The sequence below is a fragment of the Heterocephalus glaber genome, unplaced genomic scaffold, assembly GCF_053883595.1.
Source record: "Heterocephalus glaber isolate CG9 unplaced genomic scaffold, H.glaber_assembly_v1.0 deba00001781, whole genome shotgun sequence".
Classification (NCBI taxonomy): Eukaryota; Metazoa; Chordata; class Mammalia; order Rodentia; family Bathyergidae; genus Heterocephalus; species Heterocephalus glaber.
This window is the reverse complement of record NW_028258467.1, coordinates 2,601,096-2,624,860: the sequence shown is the minus strand read 5'-3', so window position 1 is coordinate 2,624,860 and position 23,765 is coordinate 2,601,096. Positions and strand designations below refer to the sequence as shown.

At 46.1% G+C, this 23,765-nt stretch overlaps 2 protein-coding genes and 1 pseudogene across 7 annotated transcripts in view; 2 read left to right on the top strand and 1 right to left on the bottom strand.

Moving 5' to 3' along the window:
- Cramp1 (cramped chromatin regulator 1) overlaps positions 1-21,744 on the bottom strand; it is a 63,460-nt gene extending 41,716 nt beyond the window's left edge. For 3 of the 5 annotated variants that reach the window (XM_021251397.2, XM_004873748.3, XM_004873751.3), the window contains exons 1-4: positions 21,468-21,744; positions 19,542-19,882; positions 7,377-7,561; positions 1,266-1,419 (exon numbers count right to left, since the gene is read on the bottom strand). In XM_021251397.2, the coding sequence (XP_021107056.1) occupies positions 1,266-1,419; positions 7,377-7,561; positions 19,542-19,881 (679 nt within the window). In that variant the 5' untranslated portion in view covers position 19,882; positions 21,468-21,744. The other 2 variants (XM_021251400.2, XM_021251398.2) reach the window with 2 other exon arrangements.
- Positions 5,898-6,169, top strand: LOC147820942 (U2 spliceosomal RNA; annotated as a pseudogene).
- Positions 21,745-22,026: 282 nt separating the features above from the next.
- Ift140 (intraflagellar transport 140) overlaps positions 22,027-23,765 on the top strand; it is a 95,802-nt gene continuing 94,063 nt past the window's right edge. For both annotated transcript variants that reach the window (XM_004873746.4, XM_004873744.4), the window contains exon 1: positions 22,027-22,723. The gene's annotated coding sequence lies outside the window, so the exon portion shown is untranslated. The remainder of the gene's footprint in view (positions 22,724-23,765) is intronic.

Here is a 23,765-nt window from a genome sequence, read left to right as displayed (position 1 = left end):
AACTGGAAAAGAACAAAATGGTATTGACTTGAAGTCAGCAGGAAATTTTATGTTGATAGTCATGTGGGCACCAAAAGCAAACAAATCAGCATTAACAAAAGACCCACCAATTCAACCAAGGGAAGTTCCCACTGATTAGAGACTGACAACCCAATTCCCTAGGTCATTAGAGACAGTCCACAGAAGGCAGGTGTGTGACCCTGCAGAGTTCAGCTCCATGGGTAGTTGGGGAACTGGGCATTAGATTCTCCTAAAGCTACGATAATGTGATGCATACCATGGTCAAGACACAGTGACCCAGCAGAGAGGACACCACAGGAATGGCAAGGGAAGACAAGGGATATCAAAGGTCAACATGAGGACACAGGCAAAAGTTGAATGGTAGAGCAATACAGTCACAGTTGAGCCAGTTATCCTGGCACAGAAGGTATAATATTCGGAGAGAAGAAAGGTTAACAATAAGTGTAGATGTTAGAAGAAGGGAGCATCGAGAATGAGCACACTGTTGTGAAACTGGAGTAATGCACAGTAGGGCCAAGCAGGCTGAAACTCAGGAAGCATGAGGAAAGGCTTTTCTCCCAATATGTGCAGATAGATGACAATACTTTACAAAGACAAAGGCAGCACAAAAGAACATGGGCCAAGTGACCCTGGAGAAACCACTGACCAGCCAAGGGTGCTCAGAGTTGAAAGCCACGCTGCACCTGGAGATGACATAATCATGTAACTAAAGATGGACCACAGAAATCTGGATTCAAATACAGACGGTCAGAGTTATGGTAAAGATTGCCTTTCTGGGGCTGGAGATTTAGCTCAGTGGTGCTGTCGCCTGTCTCTCAAGCGCAAGGTCCTGAGTTCGATCTCCAGTACCAAAAAGAAAAAAAAAATTGGCTTCCTGGGGCAGAATGACACCATGCTGCCCAACTGACATCCTCAACGTGAGGGAAGGGCCAGAAAGGAGTGGTCCAATCTCAGGCTACCAGTGCACCTCCAACTCAACTTCCCTTCACTGGATCTCAGTGCCCTCAATCACAGGGGATCCAGAACCCACACACACTCAGGGCCACTGAAACATACAAAACTCAGAGAAGTGTCATAAGATCATCAGAGCACAGATGCAAGCAGCTTCCTTGAGACAAACTGACCAATAGGCACTGGGCATGCTGCCAACCAAAGCACTGGAGGCAAATCCCAGGCGAGCAGCTGTGAAAGGCAATGCCAGAAAGCATGCTCCTGAGCAGAGGCCCAGCCTGTGGCACACTCACCATTGTCAAAGTCGATGTACTTGGTGATCTTGTGCCAGGTGCGGTAATAGAAGTGCCGGACCTGCTCTTTGTTCTTCACCATGCTTGCTGGCTTGCCCTTCTTCTTGTACTTCAGAGCAATGTTGTTCTGAATCGCTTCAAAGTCTTTCCCATGCTGGAATATAAAGTCCACAATAAAAGTACAGTGGTTAAAACAAAATGGCTTTCTCTATGACAGTGGTGGTTTGTTATCATTGAAAGCTCTAAAAGATTTGCTATCACTGCTCTACAATTTTCACACAATGCAGAAAGAAGGGAACAGGTGGGCTGTAGGCTATCCCTCACTGCTCTTACTTGTGCATGATCTTCAATTCTGCTGCCCTAATGTCTCAGGTTGGAATCAGGTAAAGCACCAAAGACACTCAGGGACAGAACATTGCAGCCTGTGGCTACTAAAGAGGCAAGGGCCCTGCTACTGTTTGAATGTGTTCCCTCCAAAATTCAGGTGGTGTCAATGTAATTATATTAAGAGAAGACTCCTCCCTCATGAATGGCATTAAGGCCCTTATCTTTTAGACATTTTCATCAATCCTGCCCTTCTGCCTTCTGACATGGGAGGCACAGTGCTCCTCCTTTCAGAAGGATGTTAAAAAAAAAACAACGCACCATCTTGGAAACTGAATGCAGCCCTCAAACATATCAAAGCTGTAGCATCTTGATCTTGGACTTCCTGGCTTCCAGATATGAGAAAAAAATATCTGTTTTTCACAAGTTGCCCCATGTCAGGTATTTTTGTTGTAATAGTACACAACAAACTAAAGCAGCCTTAGAGCATGAGACACATAAAATTCATTGAGACAATCAGCTAAATCTCTGGAGCTCTTCAGAGACCTTTCAGGAGACAAGAACAGCACTGGCTGACAGAGTGCAACGTAATCCAAGAGCTCAGGATGCTGCCACCCAGTGTCTTAAAAGAAAACAGGAAGGCATTCTGCATAAACTTTTCATTTCTTTGATCATAAAAAGTGTATTCCACATTCAAACAAGGATAGTCAATATGATTACTTAGGAAGAGAACTTTACAAAATGTGATCTGATGATATTTTTGGAATGCCTCCATGCAAAAGTTGAGCACAATCTAGATTTTAAGAATAAAACTTGGGTCCTAGTGCTGTTTCAGGACTTCCATAAGGAAAATTAACTATGTGACAATCTCATCAAAACCATCTATTAAGAAGTACTGGGAAGGTGTCAGTAGCAACAGCACCACAGCCTCACGTCTTGGTTTCTAAAAATCACTTTTCAAAGGGAGAAAAAAAATGGCTCCCTGGCGAAATGGCTGATTCCAGGCTGGGGCGGGGAGAGCACCAGGTGAGCACAGAACACCTTGAGGTGCCAAAGGTTGAAAATATGCTCAAGGAGTGACAAAAGCCAGTTACAGAGGCTCTCATGGCCAAAGCTGGAACCATGTGGACCACAACATCAACAATGACGCGAACAGATAATGATCTGCAGAATAAACTAGACGCTGAGTTTATATGTATATAAACAAGTAACTGATAAATATGTCAATGTGGGAGAAGGAAGGGTACTTGCATAGGATTTCTATTCAGTAGACATGGAAAAACAATAAAAACAAGACCATCACTGGCAAACTCCAAGATGGTTATTATTTCACCTTACTTCATTAAGAAGCAGCCATGGTTTTTAAAACTAGTTAAAGAATGCATGATGAGAAGCAGGGTACTTACAGTCTCATAGGAAAACAGAATGAGCTCACAGTACACAGACTCGCAGTCAATACCTGAACCTAGAGGTCCAGGATGGCATTACCAAGACTAAGACAGATCTCATCATGCACCTCCTGGCTAGATGCACCAATGACACATTAGTGGCATGGAATTCTTGAGACAAATTTAATCATGAGGAAACTTCAGACAAACCCAAACTGAGAGACAGTCTACTGACAGGCAGAGTTCTCAAAAGTGTTAAAAGTCACAGAAGATAAAAGAGATTGAGGAAGCATTCCAGGGAGCAGAAAAACTCAACTGTGGGAATCCGACCTGCTAACTGAGAAGGCGTGCTGGTGAATGAACAGAGCCCTTCATGTTCCCTTTCCTCATTTCGCTTGTCACACTGTGGGCACCTTAACATTGGGGAAACAAGAGAAAGGACACATGGGAATTTTTTGTACGTTTTTTTTACAACATTTTTAAAGCCTGGAATTGTTCCAAAATGAAAAGTTAAAAAATAAAAAACCTAGGGAGCTTGTTTGGAGGTTTTAGCAGAGGAGTACAACTACGTGTATAACCTTGACTGAGGAAACAGTCCTCCTGGACTGGAGAAGGGGTTATGCTCTTCAACCAAGCATGAAGCTTTGGGAGGGATGTACATGGAGCAGTGAGGGAGGAAGGGGATACCCACCTAGCCAGCCAGATCAGCCAAATCCACCCTGGCAATCAATGGGGTAACAAATGTCACAGCCAGATATCCTCACATCCAAAAAATTTAAAAACCTTTAAAAAAAATTAGAGCTTGCTCACTGTTTCAAAAAATTATACAGCAGTGCAGAATATAGCTATTTGTGAGATGAGGTAGAAAGATTTGCAAGGTCCAGCCAGACATAAACCACAAAGAACCAAAGCTGGTTTTGAAACACCTCCCTTCTTCGTCCATCTTTAGAAGACCCCTTTCCTGACCTCTGGCTTGGATGGAGATCACAGTGGAAGCAAATTGACTCCTGCACCTGTATTCTCAAACTATGCTGCCTCTGGAGTCTGTGGCACTTGAACACAAGCCTTCTCAGTCATCCTTGTGTGGCCCATCGTATTTCCCCAACATGATGGTAAGCTCCTGATGGGCAAGACCTTCTCTGCATTTCTAGCATAACTATGTTGTCCTACAATTAGTTATGAACTCAAACAAATGGTGGTGGCAATAGCAAAAATAGGCGCAGTTTAAAGAGAACACTATCCAAAGTCAAAGAGACAAAACCCACAGTATGTACATGGTTAAAAAAAAAAAATCCAAGGGTGCCCCTGTATGGAATTTGCAGGAGATTGGGAAGGCGCAGGCTAAAAGCAGAGAAAGGGAGCCTATCACAAAGCACAGGAGTTCTCAACAAGGTAAGTAATAAGAACAAGAGCCTGGCCACGAAGCTGTAAGACAGGTAACCAAGAATCATATGGTGAAAACAAACACATACAGGTGGGTCAGATGGACAGATATTAAGGAAAATGAAATGAACACTTACTGGTAGACTCTACAGAACCACAGCTGAAACAGAAGGACACTAAGAGACAGATGGTAAGAGCAGGTCCAGGGCAACGTCTGTCTGACCCACTCACCTGTCCACCCTATTCTCTCCCAGCAAGGGGACTAGGACTCATTCCTGGCCACAGAGGGAGTCTGGACAGGCCAACACTGAAGAGAACTCTGGGGTCCCCCCCAGGGTTGTGCAAATGAGGGCAGAGTTGGGGCAGCATTGGCCTCTGTGGAGGGTCTGAGGCAGGGGAAAAGCAACAGACTGAGGCCCAGGATGAGTAGCTGGAGAATCCCTGCATCCAGTCAGCCCTCTCTTGCTTAGAACAGTTGTCCAATTTCCTCTGCCCTTGGTGCTGCTCTGAGCTAGTCTCCAACACTGGGTGCGTAAGTAGATCACGTATGTGCCATCAATAAGACAGCAAGAAGCTTGGAATGTAATTCAGGGTAAAGCATGTGCTTAGCATCTAAAGGCCCTGGGTTTGATCTTTAGCACCAAAAAAGAAAAGGGGGGGGGGGAAGAGGGCAGCAAAATCTTAACAAACATTACAGAAACAATACTACTCAGAGCAGACTAGAATTGGGGTCCTATTATTGGCCCCACTGATCAGCTACACATCAAGACCCCATCAGAGTCCCACTTAGCCTTAGACAGACACATAAAATGACAGACCTAAGGCATGTGTGCTCGTCCTTATTCTATCATGCTCAAACTCTCACAAAAATACACACTATTTGAGATACACAGTACCAACAGAAGTCATGAAGTGAACAGAAGAGCCAATTATTACTAGTCAAGGATTTCAGGAGCTCTAACATCATATACCTGCCTGGTAGAAAAAGGAAATCAAGTACATGCCTATAATCCAAGTACTCTGAGAGAGTAAGGAAGGAGGATCATAAGTTCAAGACCAGACTGGGCAACTTAGCAAGACCCTGTCTCAAAATAAAACTTTTTAAAAGGGCTAGGGATGTAGCTCTGTGAAAAGGCCCTGGGTTTAATCCCCATTAACACACACACACACAAAGGGAAAACAAGGCTAGGAGAAAGGAATGCATTAATTCACTTGAAGAAGGGCAAGGGGCAGGTTGCAACAGCATTCAAGGCCAGCCTGGACTACACAGTGAAACCTTCTCAACAAATGAATGGGCTGGGGATTTAGCTCAGTGGTTCCATCACCTGCCTCGCAAGCGGAAGGTTCCGAGTTCGATCCCCGGTACCCAAAAAAAAGAATGAATGAATGAATGCATGCAGGTTTTGACAACAAGGTAGGAATCACAAGTCTTCTATGCCCAGAAAGCAGTTTATCAAAGATATTAATGTGGGGATATTCTCTATACAAAGGCAACCTCTAAGCTTTATTGTAAAATTCTTAAAGAAAACACTTTATTATCGCTTCTTGGCCTTTTGGCTAAGATCAAGTGTAGAAAACACTTTATTTATTTTTTGGTACTGGGGATCAAACTCGGGACCATGCACTTGCGGGGCAGGTACCGGAACCACTGAGCTAAATCCCCGGCCCCCGCTTTATTTTCTTAAATGGTTTTACATTTATTTTTAATTTATTTATTTTTGGTACCGGGGATTGAACTTGGGTCCTTGCGTGAGCTCAATCCCCGGCCCGGTTTTACATTTATTAAAACAAGCCTCGTGTGCACACTTCATTCTTTCTGAAGATGACAAGAGTCAAACCATGCTGATACACCAATCCTGTCCAAGTAAGATAGGCAAATCATAGCCATCTGGCCCCAGGAGGGAGCATTATCAGCAATGGGAATACAGTGAAATCAAGTCTGGTGCCTACATTTAGAAGTGTCTCCTTTCCTAATCTTTCTGTAAACATTTCATGGTTTAAATTCCAAAGCTTCATTCCTTTATAGAGATTCTGTTTCCTGTTACCAAGACTTTCCCATCACTCCAGTGAATTAGCTATTAAAATGACAGGGCTGGGCCGGGGATTTAGCTCAGTGGTTTCGCTGCCTGCTGTGCAAGCGCAAGGATCCGAGTTCGATCCCTGGTACCAAAAAAAAAAGACAGGGCTGTTGTTCTAGTGACATATTCCTAATCTTATGTGCCAAAGAAGTCGTCTAAAATAAGGAATGTATACAAAGATGTTCACTGTAGCATTATTCATAAAAACAGAATCAGGGAGAAACTTCAATAATCCATAAAGTAAGTATGGTTAAGTACTGCAGGAATGGGCCAGACTTGAGGGACACTCAATATCTGCTGCAACTACTAAACTCCGTCACAGGACCAATACAAGCTATAGAGAGCACACAAAGGAAATGGCATGGCTGTGTTCTAATAAAACTTTACTTATAAAAACAGGCAGTGTACATACAGGCCAGTTCATCTATATCCAAAGTAGAATATTTATAAGTATTTATAAAAAATGAGGAAAGAAGCTATGGAAAACCATGAAAAATGCAGGCATGGTGGCACACACCATTATTTCAGCTACCTGAAAGATTGAGACAAAAGGATTTAAGTTCAAGCCAGTGTGGGCAACTTAGCAAGATCCTGTCCTAAAATAAAACATAAAATGGGTAGCTCAGAGTGAAGGCACTAGGTTCAATCCAGGTAACACACACACATAAACACACACACAGACTATGGGCAAGACAATGGCTAAGAACTATAGCAAAAAGTGAAAGCATAAAATGCTTCAAACAGCCCCGAGGAGACACAAGGCCAAGGCCTGTCAAGAGGACCCCTACTGCCTAAGCCACCTCAGGTGATGAGAAGCTACTCATCTCTAAGCATGTGGCAAAGGGGGGCAAAGGCACCCAGACAAGGTGAGCAGTGCAGAAGCCAGGGTGAGAGGGAGAGCTTATGTCCATACTTTCTCACCTCCACAGCTCACTCACCTCATACAGTCCCTCGAAGAAGGTGTTCTTGTCCTCTGTGCTCCACGATTCCCACTGCCTCCTGACCTTTTTGCCTTCCTCCTTCTCAGCTCCTGAAGACCCGATGTTCCGGGATGAAGAACGCGAGGCCCCTGCAGGGGCAACCCCAGACACGTTTCCAGACGACGTCCCACCACTGTCGGTTCCTTGAAGAGAAAGGACTATACAGTGACCTGTTCCAAAAAGCTGTGGGGGCCACACAGGACAGAGAAGTAGTGAGGACAAGAGGCCACCAATCCATTGTTTGACCCTTCCTACTGAACCACTGATGCCATATCCATGGCATGTCCAGGACCCATGTTCAGAACAGAAAACAGAAGCTTAACTTGACCAAATGACCCTTAAATGTTTTTATAGTGAGAAAAGGGAGTTTGTGTGGTGCAGTGACACTGCATTTGACATTATGTGCACACAGAAGGCACAGAGACCTGTCCCCTCACCAAAGCTTTACGTGACACTGCAGTGTCTCTCATTCAAACAAGATTTTGGTTCAAATAGTCTTAACATCTTTTCAAATAAACTAGCTGAACTTAAAAAGCAAGAAAGCATTTATGTGTGTCAGATACTGCCTCCTTTTAAGATACATTGGAACTTCAGAATATGAACTATTTAATGCCCGTGAAATGTTTGAGACTATCCGTGACACATTTCCAGACCCCTCACTAAGGTTTGTTTTTTTGTTTTTGTTTTTGTACTCGGTACTTGGGATTGAACCCAGGGCCTTCATACTGAGCTACAACCCCAGCTCTTCTCTATATTTTTAACTTTGAAACAGGATCTTGCTAATTTGCTAAAGTGCCCAGGCTGGGCTTCAATTTGTGATTCTATTGCCTCAGCCTCGCCCGAATGCTGGTAACACAGGTGTCCACCACCATGTCCAGCTACTGCTATTCCTGCAAGATCTCTAGGGCACGAGGCATGACCTCTAGGAGAGTATCTGAAGCCACATGGAGCAGCATAGTGAAATGTATAGCAAGAGACTTGAATGAGAGGTCTCTCTCACTCACACACACACACACACACATAGGACTTTATGACCTGATCCCATTCTCTCGCCCACCTAAGTTCCCTGCTCTCAGAGGTAACAGGAACTCACAGCATACCCCTGTGATAACCAGTGTTCTCTTTTCATATGCTGTGGGACCATAAGGTGCTGAGAAACTGGCCAATTCTAAAATAACCTTACAAAGATAAAAATAAAGATCACAGAAGTAAAAATACTTTAAAATTCAAAAGCTGAACAAATGTAGATAATTACCTAAATGCTTTCCTAGTAAGATCATGGGATTTTTCATCTGAGATCCATCTCCTAGTCAGACAGGGATGGGTCACAGGGCTGGGGTCTCAGAGACTCCTTGCTCCCCCCCACCCCTCCCTGGGTCTCCCTCCACAGTGGGGTAAAAAAGGAACTTTACAGATCATGAAAGATAAATGAAAAACTAATCCATATAAACTTGGAAAGCACAAGAAACCAGTACAAGCACTGTGTAGAAGTGCAGGGAAGGTGCAGACTCAATCTGCTCTGCAGCATCTGTCCTGCCTGTCAAAGTGTGTGCTGTGGTCTGTGACACTTCAGATAGTTACTTATGATGGCTCAACTTAAGATTTCTCTTAATTTTCAATAATTTTATTTGCAGTACTAGGAATCAAACCCATGGTCTTGTGCACGCCAAGCAAGCACAGTACTACTGAACCAAACCCTCAGCCCCCCAAATTTAATGTTTTTAATAGACAGCTCTGCAAATATTTTTTGAGATGAGGGTCTATGTTGCCCAGGCTGGCCTCAAACTGCTGGGCTCAAATGATCCTATTTAAGCCTCCTGCGTGCTGGGAATACAGGCATGTGTCACCACACCCAGCCTGATTTTTCAACTTTATGATGGTAAAAAACTGTTCTTCAAATTTTGAATTCTGACCTTTTTCCAGGCTGAGAATACACAAAACAATCCTCTCTCATGATGCTGGGGAACAGCACTGAGCCATAGCTTCTAGTCAGCCATGAGACTGGGAAGAGAAAAAACTCTCTACAGTGGACTGGGTTCCTGAGCTAGTATGTCCTAGAGGTAAGGTTTATTAAACACACTTTCTATATGACAGTTTCTTTTTTTGTTGTTGTTAGTACCAGGGATTGAATTCAGGACTTTGCACTTGTGAGGCAGATGCAGTGCCACTGAGCTAAACCCCCAGCCCTCTATATGACATTTTCAATTTAATGATGAGCTTATTGGGACATAACACTGTTGGCAATCAAGGAGTATCTGTACTTCAAAACAGAGTATTTGAGGGCCGGGGATTTAGCTCAGTGGTTCCACCGCCTGCCTCGCAAGCGCAAGGACCCGAGTTCAATCCCCGGTACAAAAAAAACCAAAACAAAACCAACCAGCTTCTTCTTCATCAACTTAATGGGGATATAATTCATTCACAATAAAATGTATACATGTTAAAGATGGAGATCGATATGTTTTGACAAATTATGCATCAACATAATCAAGGTATGAGACATGTATGTTACCCTACAAAGTTCCTTCTATTGTCAGTCTCCCTTCTCTACTAATTTCCCACCCCCAGGAAAAACTGTTTTGTTTTCTATCACAACAGGTTAATTTTGCTTATTTATGAACTTTGTATAAGTGGAATCACACCAAAAGAGGGGGAGGGAAGGGTGTAGCTCAGCACTAGAGTACTTGCCTATCATGTGTGAAGCCCCAGTACTGCCAAAAAGGAGGAGGAGGAGGGGGAAAGAAAGAAAATAAGAAAAAAGAAAAGGAAATCCAGTTTTTGGTCACACTAGCCATGTTTCCAGTAATCAATGATCACACATGTCTCATAGTTACTGTACTGGACAGTTCAGAACATTTCTGTTATTGCGGAAAGTGCTATCGGAATATTTAATAGTCACCATCCTGATTACACTGATACAGGATGAAAAATAAACTAAAAACCTGATCTCCAAGGGGAATGAGGGGAAGGATGAGTATTATGACTTTATATCTAAAATGTCCCCCAAAGCTTCATGCACTTTCAGATGGAGCTTTTGGAAGTGACTGGATCATGGATGTGTGAGACTAGATTATGTATATGTGATAACTGACTGGTTCCTCTGATTATCGTAGTTCTGCATGTGGTTAAATGGATTTATTGAAGACAGAAGGCCCACCCTGGGTATGGGTGTCACCAACCAATAGGCCTGTGGCCTAACTGGAATAAAAAGAGGAAGGAAGGCTCACTGCTTAGCTGCTTTTTGCCACAGACTGTTTCTCTTTTGCCATGGCCCTCTGCCATACCGCCCTGCTTTAGAGCCCGTCAACTATGGACTGAAATCTCTACAAATTGAGAACTAAAATAAATCTTTTCTCCTTTAATTTGTGGGTGTCAGGTATTTTTGTTCCAGCAATGAGAAAATAACTAAGACAAAGAGGATGGGAAAAAAAGAAATTGGAATGTATTATATGTATGTACCATTTCTCTATGATGAATGTAATTATTATGTACTACAAACATCTACTAATAATAAATGAAGGAAGGTATGGATGGATGAATGAATGAATGAATGCATGCATGCTCTCCTGGTGCCCCTCCCTCATCAACATCACAAATGGATGAGGTATCCCCGTATTACCAGGTAGGCCAAGGAAGTTCTGGACACAACCCCTGACGCTGCTCATTCCTCACCAAAACAAACTTGAGGAACCTGGCAATTTCCAAGATGCACTCACCAGGAAAAGCAGCAAGCCAGTGGCTTTCCAGGAGACTGAAGATGTATTTGTTGTAGACTGGAGAACAAGTCACAAGTACCATTTAAAACACTTCTCAAATATGAGTCACAGTAGCCCATGATTCCTCACATGTGACCATTTGAGGAAAAGCTGCCTGTCCTCCTGTACCACCCACATCAGAGGGTTTCAAAGCCATTTCCAGTCTCTCAAAAAACACTCACCAAACTCTCTTCCCAACAACAGCTTGCCAACCAGCCCTACTCTTACTACTCAGGTTAATTTCTGCCAGCCCATGCTGGCATTGGGGTTGCTTCAAAGTAACAAACCTCTAGTTTCTAAAATTCAGTAACACAGAAGCTTTCCTTAATTTCATGAGATTTACCTGGATCACAGCAAGACAAGGAGCGTGAACAGCAAAGGAAAACAGTACAGAACCTTTCCTGAATAGGAAGAGACCTCAGAGGCAGAGAATGGGACAAATCACACTGGTGGGCATGAAGCTAGGCTGCACTAAGGGAAGTGGCTCTGACAAGGCTCTGGGGCAGCAAGTCACTCCTCTGAATAACAGGTCACTCTCCCATGGGCTGTAGTCAGCTGCAAGATGCTCAGACCTTCCATCTCATGTTCCAAAAGTGATGAGAAATCCTCAATAGAGGAAAACAAAGCAATATGAACACTCAAATAAGAAAGCAAATCACTCCAAGTAACTATTCCTAATATCTAGTTCCCATAATCCTACATCTCAAAAGCTTTGTGAAAACATAACAGAAGCCCAAACTTTAGAAAAGAAACAGAATGTGGCATCTGGTCCACCTCAAAACTTCAGATGAGGATGCAGCTTTCTTGCTTAGTTCAAGCAGAATAGAAACAGGAAATGGGACCATGGACACTCTAGAATATGACAGGCAACTCTTATTCCAGAAAATCCAGAGGGAAAACAGAGAGGGATAATCAAAGGGGAAGAGTAAGAAGCAAGCAAGGAGAATGAAAGAAGTAGATACAGGAGATAAGACAATTTTGAGCAAGAATGGGTGGGCAAGGTGGTTTTCTCCAGAGTTGGGGGTGTAGGTGTGTGTGCAAAAAGCCCAACGAAAAGCAAAGGGCCAAAAAAAAATTCCATGGATAAGTATGTTTCCAAGACCACAAAGATGTTTCAAAATAGCTTGCATGATGAGAAGTCAATACCCAAGAAATACAAAGAGAAATGGTGTACAAGAACAGGCTCCCCAACAGCAATCTCTGTGAGAGCAAGGGCAGCAATCTCCGTGAGACCAAGGACAGCGTCTTGCTCTTCCATGCCCGAGCCTGGCACCAGGCCTCACAGAGCAGATACTCATGGACAGCTCAGGGAAGATAAATAAGAGGCCCCTGGGGACCCCACTGCAGTAGCTTCCTGGGCTCCTTCTCCTCCTCGCCAACCTCATAGCAGTGCAACTCAGGCCCCTGGGACCCAAGACCTCTGCCACTGAACCCCTACTTCGTCCTCAGTCCATATCGGCACAACAATCCTCCAGCTGCCCCACTGCCACTGTGCTTCTCTGCAGCCAGTTTCTCCCACCAATTCCAGCAGCCTCCTCTCTGGTGTCCCACATCATCCTCCCTAATGCAGCCCACCCTCCAGAGCTTACATCTGAGGGACACAGCCACATGGCCTGGCTTGCTTTCCTCGCTGACAATCCTCTTGCCCTACCTACATCCCGAAAAGAAAGACCACCTGCCCTCTTCTGTACATCTTGCACACATCATCCACGCCCTCATACCACCTTAGGAAGACAAAATCATCCAAGTTTCCAAATGGCACAGATGAAGTAGCTCATTCATGAAGCCAAACAGCTTCTCAGTACCAAGCAGGCCTCAGAATAACAGAACATGTATTTCAACAGCATCTTCAAAACACATTCAACTGGACAACTTCACCTCATCCTCACAATGCATAGATACAGTTCCATTTTAGAAATGGGGAAATTAAGGCTGACAAAGCATGAAAGCCACAAGATCACCCAGACAGCAAGAAACAAGCCTGAGCCCAGTCCTCACACTGGAAACCCAGCCCTGTCCCTATAACTCACCACAGACACCTTCTACATTGGGCTGTATGTGCCACCCTGTTCCTTTTGAACCAACACAACATCATGGTGGCTGCTGCTTCATTACCTATAAAACTACAGAATTCAAGGTTTTACAGTAGAGGAGACATGATCTTGAGGTCCCTCCCTCAGTTTGTAAAAGTTAAGAAAATCAAGAGATGAAACAACTCACCCTGCTGGGCATGGTGGTACACACCTGTAATCCCAGCACAAAGGAGGATCACTTCAAATTCAAGGCCAACCTCAACTACATAGTGAGTTCAAGGCCAGCCTGAACTTCACAGCAAGATTCTGTCTCAAAAAAATAAAAACAAGGGCCAGAGATTTAGCTCAGTGGTGCCACTGCCTGCCTTGCAAGCGCACGGTCCCAAGTTTGATCCTGACACCAAAAAAAAAAGTCAAACAAAAACAAAAGACTCACCCAATTCTACATGGCTAATGAATGACAAGAAATGCGGCTCTGAATTTTCTTCTTTTCTTTTGGTGGAGGTAGTACTGGAGATTGAACCTAGGGCCTTCAGACTGAGATACATTGCCAACGTTTTTTAAAATTTTGTTTGTTTGGTACCGGGGATCAAACTCAGGACCCTGCGCTTGCAAGGCAGGCAGAGGAACAACTGAGCCAAACCCCTAGCCCTAAATTTTGAGACAGGATCTTGCTAAGCCGCTAAATATCAGGCTGAGCTCAAATTTCCAATTCTTCTGCCTCAGCCTCTCACAGTGCTAGAATTATGAGATGCCCCACTATGCCAGCTTGTTTTCTACCTCTTGAAAAATTATACTAAAATTTTAAAAATTTTGTGATTTAATTTAGGTATGATACAGAGAACATCATTACAATCTATGACAATCTACCATATATTATAACATTCATTGTCCTGGGGTTATCCTTCTGTGTTTTGTAAGCTTTCTGTCAAGGGCGAGAAACACTATAATCCGGAACAGAAGCCCAAACAAGTGCAAGGAATGCAGTGACTGTCACAGTGACCCAGAAGTCTCTCATTCCCTAGGTCCACTCTGAGATATTTTCATAGAAGTATGCCTCCAGGCTCATTCATTCCCAAATTTGGCACAGGGATGTGTCCTCCACTGGGGCTGAGAATGGCACAAACCCCTAAGAAATTAACATGGCTACCTTACATAAGCCAGGATCAAGGCAGGAAGGCAAATGTTTAAGAAGGATCTCCTAGGGCTCAGTGTCTTACTCAAACACAGGACATTCATGTCAGCCCAGTTGCAGTAGCTCTACTTTCAGAGCCCTAGGTGTGACTGAGGGAATCCTAACCAAGGAGAAAGCTTTAAGCAAGCAAATCTCAGTAAGGGCTTCCTCAATGGAAGAATGTAAACACCGCCCACTGGCTCAACTCTGCTGTCATTCACCCACAGCACTGCTGCTTGATTCCCATGGCAGGTGTTCAACAAATGAACAAGGATCCCTCCCAACGTTCACTAATCAACCTGTCTCTGGAGATGCCATTCATATTCTCCAGCGTGCCTACAAGATGTCCTCTTGTGCTCTGAAAATGAGCACAGTTCTCATCCAAGGGCCATGCACATTGTCTCAACAAGAATGCTTTCCTTCCACTGGGCCTCCTGTCTTTGGCACCTGCAAGGCTCAGCCCCCTCTGATATATTCAGACTATGACCAGCCTCCCTTGAAGATCTTCCCACTTCTCCATAAATATGTGAGAGAAACACAACTAAAGCCTCATTATTTCTATGAAAATATCTGCCTTTTTTATGTAGTACTGTGAAAATTTTCTGATTGTCTTCTACAGGAAAGCTGTTATCCCTATGAAAACAAAAGCTCTTGGGAACATGACTTCTTTCCTTGATATTCTCACATAGTTCTTTAGTGCTAAAAACACCATGGTTACCTGATGTGACAAAAGGCTCTCTATATCATTATTTGTGACAACATTAAATTTCAGTTTATGACTTTACTATTTAAATCATCTTTCATGTCCCTATACGATCCAAAATAAGACACAAAAATCGAAATCCTAAAGTATACTTCATTGCCAAAAGAGAATTCCACAAAGACAGTAAGCCACCATGGAAATTACACTCATTTTAACTTTAAAAAAAAATTCATTTGAAAATTAGCTAAGCTTTCAAATAATCAGATATTATGTTACTTTTTTATCAATCTTCCACGAGGCAAATATAATTTGTATAAATTTGTGCTTCATAATTTATTAAGAACCTTAGTGGAAAGATATTTTCCTCTTCATTCTGCATAGTGCCATCATGACCACCCTCTAAAGTGGCCTGAGCCACACAGGTGGGTCTGGGTCCTTGAACGAGACCACATGCTTGGGTGGCTGTCCTCCAGTGTCCTCAGCATCACAGGGAATATATATGAGTAGGGCAGAGTCCCTGGTTCTTCCTCTTCTATGATACAGATCTGAGAGCTTTCATCACAGCTTGATGTCACTGCCCAAGTAAGGCCATAGCAGACTCCCCTTACAGTATCTAAATCCAGTAAACTTTACTAGATTGGACTAGAGAGGAACCACAGTGTTCCTCGATGATCCACAGTGATCCTTCCATGATGTGATGTGTCTTTCCTTCAGAGGATGGAAGCTAGGACTTTGCAGCATGCACTGCTGAATCTCACCCAGCCAGCCCTGCCCAGCACAAGCACCTGACGAAGAGCCAATGAAACTGAACACAGTACAGACAAGGAGGAACCAGTACCAGGTGCCATGCACAGCTGCTCATCTGGACAAAGGAGAGTAGCACTTTGGCTACTCCCTGACTGGAGCTCTCCTAGGGTACTACCAAGGGGTAGGCAGAGGCCTATCAAACACAGAACTATGGTGATTTCAGCAAATCTACCTTCCAGGATGCTCTCTTGAGAACACATGGAATCCAAGACTCATGTACATAGCTGAATCCCTCATCCCTGAATGTTTAGGTAAGAGCAGCTCTCAGCTACAAGATTACCTGACTCATTTTAAAAGTAAAGAACCTAGAGTTCAGGCATATTAACAACTTTCCCTTTGCCACACAAGTGAACCAGCCATGTTGGCAGCTCTAGGGTAAAAGCCAGATCCCGACTGCTGGTGCAAACCTCTTTTCAGTACAGTACCAGTGTTCCCAGAGCTGACTAAAGACATTTTAAAAATATCTAGAAGCTACAAGTAGCCAAGTATTACACAGAATCTCATATTATCACTACTTATAGACAAAGAAATAGAAAAAGAGACTAGTTTGCCCAGGGTCAGCCATGAGAGAAGGCAAAAGGACTTCTGTCTCCTGACCCAGATTCTGTGGACTTCGGCTTTGAAATTCTGAGTTACAGTCTCTGAAATTCTAGGTTTGGTCCCAAATGCATCCTTGGATCTTTTTGGCAGTGTAAGATTGCTGGAAGAATCAAACAGATCCACTGACTTCTGGTTTGCAGCTTACCCTGTTTAGGTTGAGCATGAGATTTAAACAATGTTGCCTTTCTTCACCCATTCAAAAGCAAAGTTATAAATGGGTAAAATGCTGACATACTGTCACTAAGTCTTAGCTACAGTCACTTTATCAATTCAAAAAAGATCTAGAATTGCTGGGTGTGGTGGTACATACGTATAATACCAGCACTCAGGAGGCTGAGGCAGAGGACAGCAGCAAGTTCAAGGCCAGCATGGGCTACATAATAGTGAGTCCAAGGCCAGTCTGAACTATACAGTGAGACCCTGTCTCAAAAACACTTAAAAAAAAAAAAAAAAAAGAGCTAGAATCATACTACAAAAAAATTATTTATTACTGAAGTCAACTGAAGAGTCTATTCTTACAGACTCAAAAAAAGAAAGCAGTTGTGTAGAAAAAGGCCAACAAGGGGGACCTCCATTTTCTCCACAAGTCCTTTCCTCCAAATGCCCATTAGGATTGAAATTGGCAAGAAAGGAAGCAAGCAAGCAAAGGGGCTACCAACTGATCAGCTGTGACCTTTCTTTGCACACATGGAAGTTACATTTTTTCCAAGTGAGAAACTGAAAAATCCAAGTATTGCTCATTTCCTGTTGACCCCTGGTCACCACTCCAGGTGGAGATTTCCAGTCTATAAGGAAATGTTTCTCCAAAGAACTGTTTCCACAGGTTGGCTGGATCGTGTGCATGGAGGACACTCTCACACCTGGCCATCTGATGGCTGATGAAAGCGACGACCAAGGAGCAATATCCCTGAAGCCTGATGTGGTACATCCAGGGCATGGTGAAATATCTGCAGAGTCCAAGTAAACTGTGAACTAAGGGCAACCAAGAGAAGGCCTTAGCAGGAAGCTTAATACTAGCTGAAAAATTCTGAATGCAGAGGAGATATATTTCCCACTCCTAAAAGCATGGTTACAGTTGAGTTTTAGTAATAACTTAAGGATGTATTTGCTTGCTAAAATAGTAAAACAGAGAAATTCCAAGGAACACAAATTCCAAGGAACACAAATTCTAACAAATTTTCAATTTACTAATATCAAAAGAGAATTAAATCAATCTCTAAGCCACATACTGGAGCCAAAAATCAGAAACAGAAGCACTGATGAGCTAAGCAAAAGGTTAACCAGGAAGCCTCCCCGGAGTGAGCCCCTCAACTCCAGGAATAAGAGCAAACCTCCCCTCATCACCTTGCTACCCTCTAATCCACCTAGACACTAAGGTTTCAGTGCGCCTTCACCTTCACCTTATGCACAAGGGACCCTGTACAAGTATACCTCATTCCATCCCAGCAGCCATACTTCAAAAGGGCACAGCAGCTGTTACTCTTCCTTTTCATAGGTGGGGACATCTATCTGATGAAAAAACAAATCTGATAGGTCAAATGAGCAGAGGTCAGCTGGCCAAGGAGATGGGACTATGTATGGATGCCAGTGATACTCCAGGTCCAGAACTTCTGAAAGCAGCAGCAACAAAGGTGTCCAAAAGGCTTACTGAAGCTGAACACATACTCAAAGAACTTGGGCCCACCTGTAACTATCAGTAAAAAGTTACTTTTTAGAAAACAACCAAGGCCAGTAAAGCAAATTAATGTTTTTCTAACCAATCAGCAATTTTCACACCAAAATAACTTGCATGAAGCAAGTTTTAATTTCTGAAACATACATTTCCTTATACTTATATCTTCAAGTGCACTTACACCAAAATTCTTTATCAATTAGTAACGCCACAAGTCCAGAGGCCAGCCCTCTTCAGTTGAGAATGAGGTAGAAGTGAATGTAATGGGACATATTTAGAACAGAGGTACAAAATTGGTTCTCTGTTAGCTCTTGAAATATTTTCTTTTAAAAATGGCCAGGTGTGGTGGCACATGCCTGTAATCTCAGCATTTGGGAGGCTGAGGCAGGCAGGTCGTTTCTAGTTTGGGGCTAGCCTGGGCTACATAGTGAGCTCAAAGCCAGCCTGAACTAAATAGTGAGACCCTGTCTCAAAAATAAATAAATAAAAACTACCAGGACCATTTAATAAATTTAAATTAACATTTCTGAAGGAACTAAGTGGAAGTTTTTTTTTTCTATGCAAAACTCACTGGAAATTCATGTTATATATAATATCTATAAAAATGCTGCAAACTTTGAAACAAGAATGTTAGAGCAATTTACCTGCAAAGTTAAAAATCACAATGCTGAAATATAAATAGATTAAAAGCAGAAAAGAAGGAAGTATGAGCACATGGAGAACAAAAAAGAACACCTGCTTTTATTACTTTGGTAGGGGCCCCAGTAAGGCAGTAATAGTTTCAACACCCTCAAAAGGACAAGTACCACAGAGTATTACTGAGTGATACCAGGCCACAGTTGTTTTCATCACCTACCAACCCAGGAATGATCCTTTCTGCAGTGCCAAGTAAACCTCAATTGAAAGTCTAAGGGCCCCATCTCTGTACCATTCATACTTTCAAGCCAGGTACACTTGAGAAGAGGACAATGAACCAAAGTCAGCCCTGGCATCATTCATTTTGGACATTTTATCAGTCTTTCCCCAATGAGTTTCAAAAGCCAGTTCATTTGTTGCGTTCCCACCACCTGGAATCTGGGAAGGAGATAGAGCACACACTTACTCTTTTCCCATTTCTAAACTATTGTTTGCAGTTTGAAACACTCACCCAAAGAAAGTGGTCAAAGATCCTTTGGAAATCTGTTTCACTTGCCCAAAGAAAGAGCACTCATTGCCTTTTCACTTAGTGTAAAAAGTTAAGTAACAGCCTCCTAGGAGGAAAGAGGGGACACGTGCCTCTCCAAAGTACCGTGAGAGGGTCCCACCATTGGTGGGTATGTGGGTGGACTGGGGGAAGAGGGGCTCCTTGCAGCAGACCATATTTGGGCGGCTGAATCACTTACCTTTCCCTCGGGGTCCAGAGCTGCTGGGGCCGGCGCTCCCCACCATGCAGGGCGAGTCCTTCCTGGGCCTCTTGCTCTGCGGCCGCACACTGGACCTGAGGAAGTGGTGCTGGTCCTGGGGGCTCCCCTGTGGTGGAGACGGCGCCTGTGGCCCCTCAGGGGGCGCGGAGGCGCCGCCGGCCCGTGAGGTCGGTTCTTCCCTCTTTGTGCCTCTGCCGTCCTCGGCCGCGTCTGCGCCACCGGCCCCCTCTCCTTCCAGGGACTCCTCATCAGCCGATCTCTTCCCCAGCTTCTTGAGCCCTTCCTCCCCGCTGCCGGCGTCGCCCAACTTCACTGTCATTCTGCGGCAGAGAGAGGGCGAGGGGCGGTGAGGCGGCTCCAGGCAGAAGTTTACCGCCGGGCCTCAACATGGCGGCCGTTGTTTGTTCCAGCGCCGCCCGCCCGCCTGCCTGTCGGCCCGCACCGCGCCGGACCAGAACCCACTTGCCTTGGCCCACACCATGCCAGACCCGGACCCACCCAGCCCCGCGCCCGGGACGCCCCCTGCCCAGGCCCGCCAACCAGGACTAAACGGCCAGGCCCAACCACGGCCCCGTGGGGTCCCACTGACCCCACCACCCATTCCACAGGACCGATCTCATGGCCGAGCCTGTGCCTCTTCTCCTTCCTCGCTGCCCTTCACTGCCTGGCCTCGTCCAACGCGATGGCCTCCAGCTGCGCACTTGCCCAGCAACGGCCCTCGGCCCTCGGCCCTCGGAGCCTGGCCCGCCAGCCAGGAGCAGGGCACGCCTGCTCACCCGCGTGAGGGCTCCGCCGCCCACCCCACGGCCACGATGCTGCCTTCCCCCCGGCTGGCCCGCAGTGACAGGCACCGTTACCCGGGAGCCTTTTCCCGGGGCGGGGTATACGCGCTGTTGTGAGGATCTGCAAACACCAGTGCAACAAAGGGGGTCATTTCGTGGAACAGGTTGGGGATACCCAGGAAAGTGATAGCAGTTTTGTCCTGATCCAATTGCAATAATGAGAAAAAGCAAATTGTGTAAACACTCTCAGTAACAATAAAACTGTTGCATTAACTGGTACCCAGTATCGCGTTAAATGCAATGGCCAAAAATTCTGGCAGCCAAAGGACATGACCACTCAAAATAAACTAAGAATCAGGTGCACACCGACACGTCAAGAGCAGACAGAACAATGCATAAAACGCGAAACATTCCATTTCTCAACGGATTTGGACCTTCAGCTTACCACACCCTGTGGAGAGAGGACCGTTCCCATTGAAGAGGAAAATGAGAGCGAGGCACAACACTGAGGCCCAAACACAGGAGGACGGACAAGGACCGCTCAGAAAAACGGGAACGTGGGCAAAATTCAAGGGAACAACACGATTGCTGCGTCTGCCACAAAATGGTGTGCAGTGGTTCTTACCTGTGGGAACCGATCTTTTTAGCATGCTAGTTTTATAAAACCCTGCCACAGAACATAACTATCCAAAACACAACCGGACCAAAGAGCTCCACGGCACAGGACTTCTCACTCTTCACTCATCAAGCCATCTCCATTTCCCTAGCTCAAGCCCTAAGTCCTCCAAGGCCTCTCCATGGCTTCTGAGTAGGAAGGTCCACTCCCAGAACCAGTACTGCCCCAACGGCCAAGCAGAACCCCCAGCCACAACAAGGTCCACTCGACGTGGGCCGGGCCGATGGCACCCGGTCATTCCCTGCGGCGGGGACCAGGAGAAGAGTCGGCACCGAACCCCGTCACTTCCTGACGGCGAGAAGCACCGACTCGGCGGGTCTCGGTCTGGCCCCACACCCTTTGTCCTGTCTCAGGTGGCGAGCTCACAACTCCTGAAAAGACTGTTGCCTGCCCGCTCTCGGACTCGAGCCCCGCGCACCCTGAGCCCACCGGCCAGCCTGCCATCACCTTTTTCATCCACGCTTCACAGCAGCCTGGCTCCCCGGGCCTCCGCTGGCGCCGGCAGAACCGGCCAGGCTGGGCAGTGTCGGCTGTGCGATGCTGCGCCGCCGGGCTAGTGTTTGTGAGTGAGACACGGTCGCCGAGCGGCGCTCGCCCCGCACGTCCGCTCCACAGGCCGGCGCGCGACTCGCGGGACTGCGGGCGCCGGTGGTACCGCCACCCCTCCTCGGAGGACCGGCCCGCCGCGCTCAGCTCAGTTCCGGCTACGGCGGCCGCTGAGGACGCGGAGACGGCGCCGGGGCGGGGCGGGACGGGCGTCATTCGCGGGAGCGAGCACGCCTGAGCGCTCCAACGAACGCTCCCCCCCCAGCGGCGTTCCCATTGGCCGGAGGCGGCCGCGCGCGCTCGCACGCACAAATTCGGAGGCGGGCCCGCGACGCGAGGCGTGTTGTGACGCCAACCTCGCGCCCGTGCGATCCGTGCGTCTCTCTGGATTGGCGAATCGACAGCCAATAGAGTCAGCGGCCACGCTGTGATAGGCTGCATCCTTGTTGACGGATGCGTGAGAAGAAAACGCCGCCTCAGCGCCGCGTCTGGAATCGCGCGCGAAGCCGGGCAGCGACAAGTTAGTATGGAAGCGCATCTAAAAGGACGAACATTCTCCAGCTAGTGTAGCTGATAGTCACTTTTCCTCGTCGCGGCGATGGAGTATTTTTGAAACCGTAGTGTTTATAAAGTGGGGTTGGAAAAACAAGATCCTTCCCCTCTTGTTATTACGCCTATCAGCAACGTGCACAGTGCTGCGTCTGTTTCAGACAGCGCGGCAGTTTTCAGGCCGCTGCCTGGCCCCAAGGCTCGCCCACGGGTCCCCCGCCGACTGCTCTCTGGAGGTCTCAGGGAAGCAGTCATACCTTCTCGTCTGAGGAGACGCGGCGGAGGCTCCCGAGAAACCGGCCGCTGACCTGCGAAAAGTTAAAGGGGACAAGGCGAGAGACGCTGCTGGCCCCGGACCAGAACTGTCCCCGTCACCCGCTCGGGCCCAAGCAAGAACTCCCTCTGGCCTGCTGCTCGCCAGCCCAGTGGCTCTGTTCGGGCGGGGCTTTGGGCCAAAGGCCCGCCGAGCGCTGCCGACCGCCCTCGGCTCTTTTCGATTTCCGGGCGCTTCGAGCAGCCTCGGCAGCACGTCGCCATCCTTCGGCTGTTTCCGCTTTTCTTACGCGGCGTTGTCCTGGCAACGCAGACGGCGCGGCGGCTCAGCCGGGGTGAGTGATCTCCGGGGGCGATGGCTAAGAGGCTAGGGGCAGGGTGGGGAGCCCCCGGGCCTGGACTGGGTGAGGACGGTGGTAAGCCTGCTAGTCTCCAATCCTGCCTTCCCTCGCGGCCCCATAAAGACGAAACGGCCCCCTTGGCACGGGCTTGTCACCACTGGGCCCAGTCCCAAGGCTCTGTCGTGCGGGTCCCTCTGGGTGGAGGCAGTGGGGTGGGTATTGCAGCGCTGTCCACGAGGTCTGGAAGACAACAAGAAAATAAAACATCCTGTGCTTTGCCAACAATATCTGGGTTGGTTAAACGATACCCTGGGCCAGAGTGGATAATGGTGTACCAGCCGCCACTCATGGCTTTTCAGTCATGTCCGCTAGATTCAACCGGTGACCCTTGCACTGGAGTGAGACTTTGTAGGGTGGTCCCTGAAAGTCTACGATGAAGTCCATCCTTAAGTTCCTTACACTGTAACCGACGAGTAGCGCTTCTTAAAGCTTGATTACCATGTTCCCTTGGTTGAGTGAGCTTAAGAAACTTTCCCAAAAGTTATTGGAGGCCCTTAGGCCCTGAGGATATTGGACACCTATAGGTGAGAGGAGTCAATGTGTTAGAAAGTGAAATGGTTTTCCTTTTCCTCAAAGTTTGGCATTTGAGACAGTTTTGTGTCTTAGATTTTGGGAGCTTGTTTTAAGAAAAGGAAGTGTAATTGTTTCTGAACGGAGGTCATTAATAGGTTGCCATTCATATCTGTTGTTACCTGTTTGCTTCTTTGGTTGTACTTTGGTAACTTTATTATACGAATAATACAGATGGTAGAAACTTGTTAAGATGCAAGTGAAAGGAATATTGGACAATTATACATTGTATAAAAATAGACTCATTCAGAGCTGTCCTGTAACCCACTTCTTACAAGTAACAAACTATCAAGAACACGTTTCCTCTGGACAGTGTGGCATAATACCGGCTCTCCAGAGGCCAGGGCAGGAGAATTGTAAATTAGAGGCCATCCTGGATAACGTAGCAAGACCTTGTCTCAAAAAA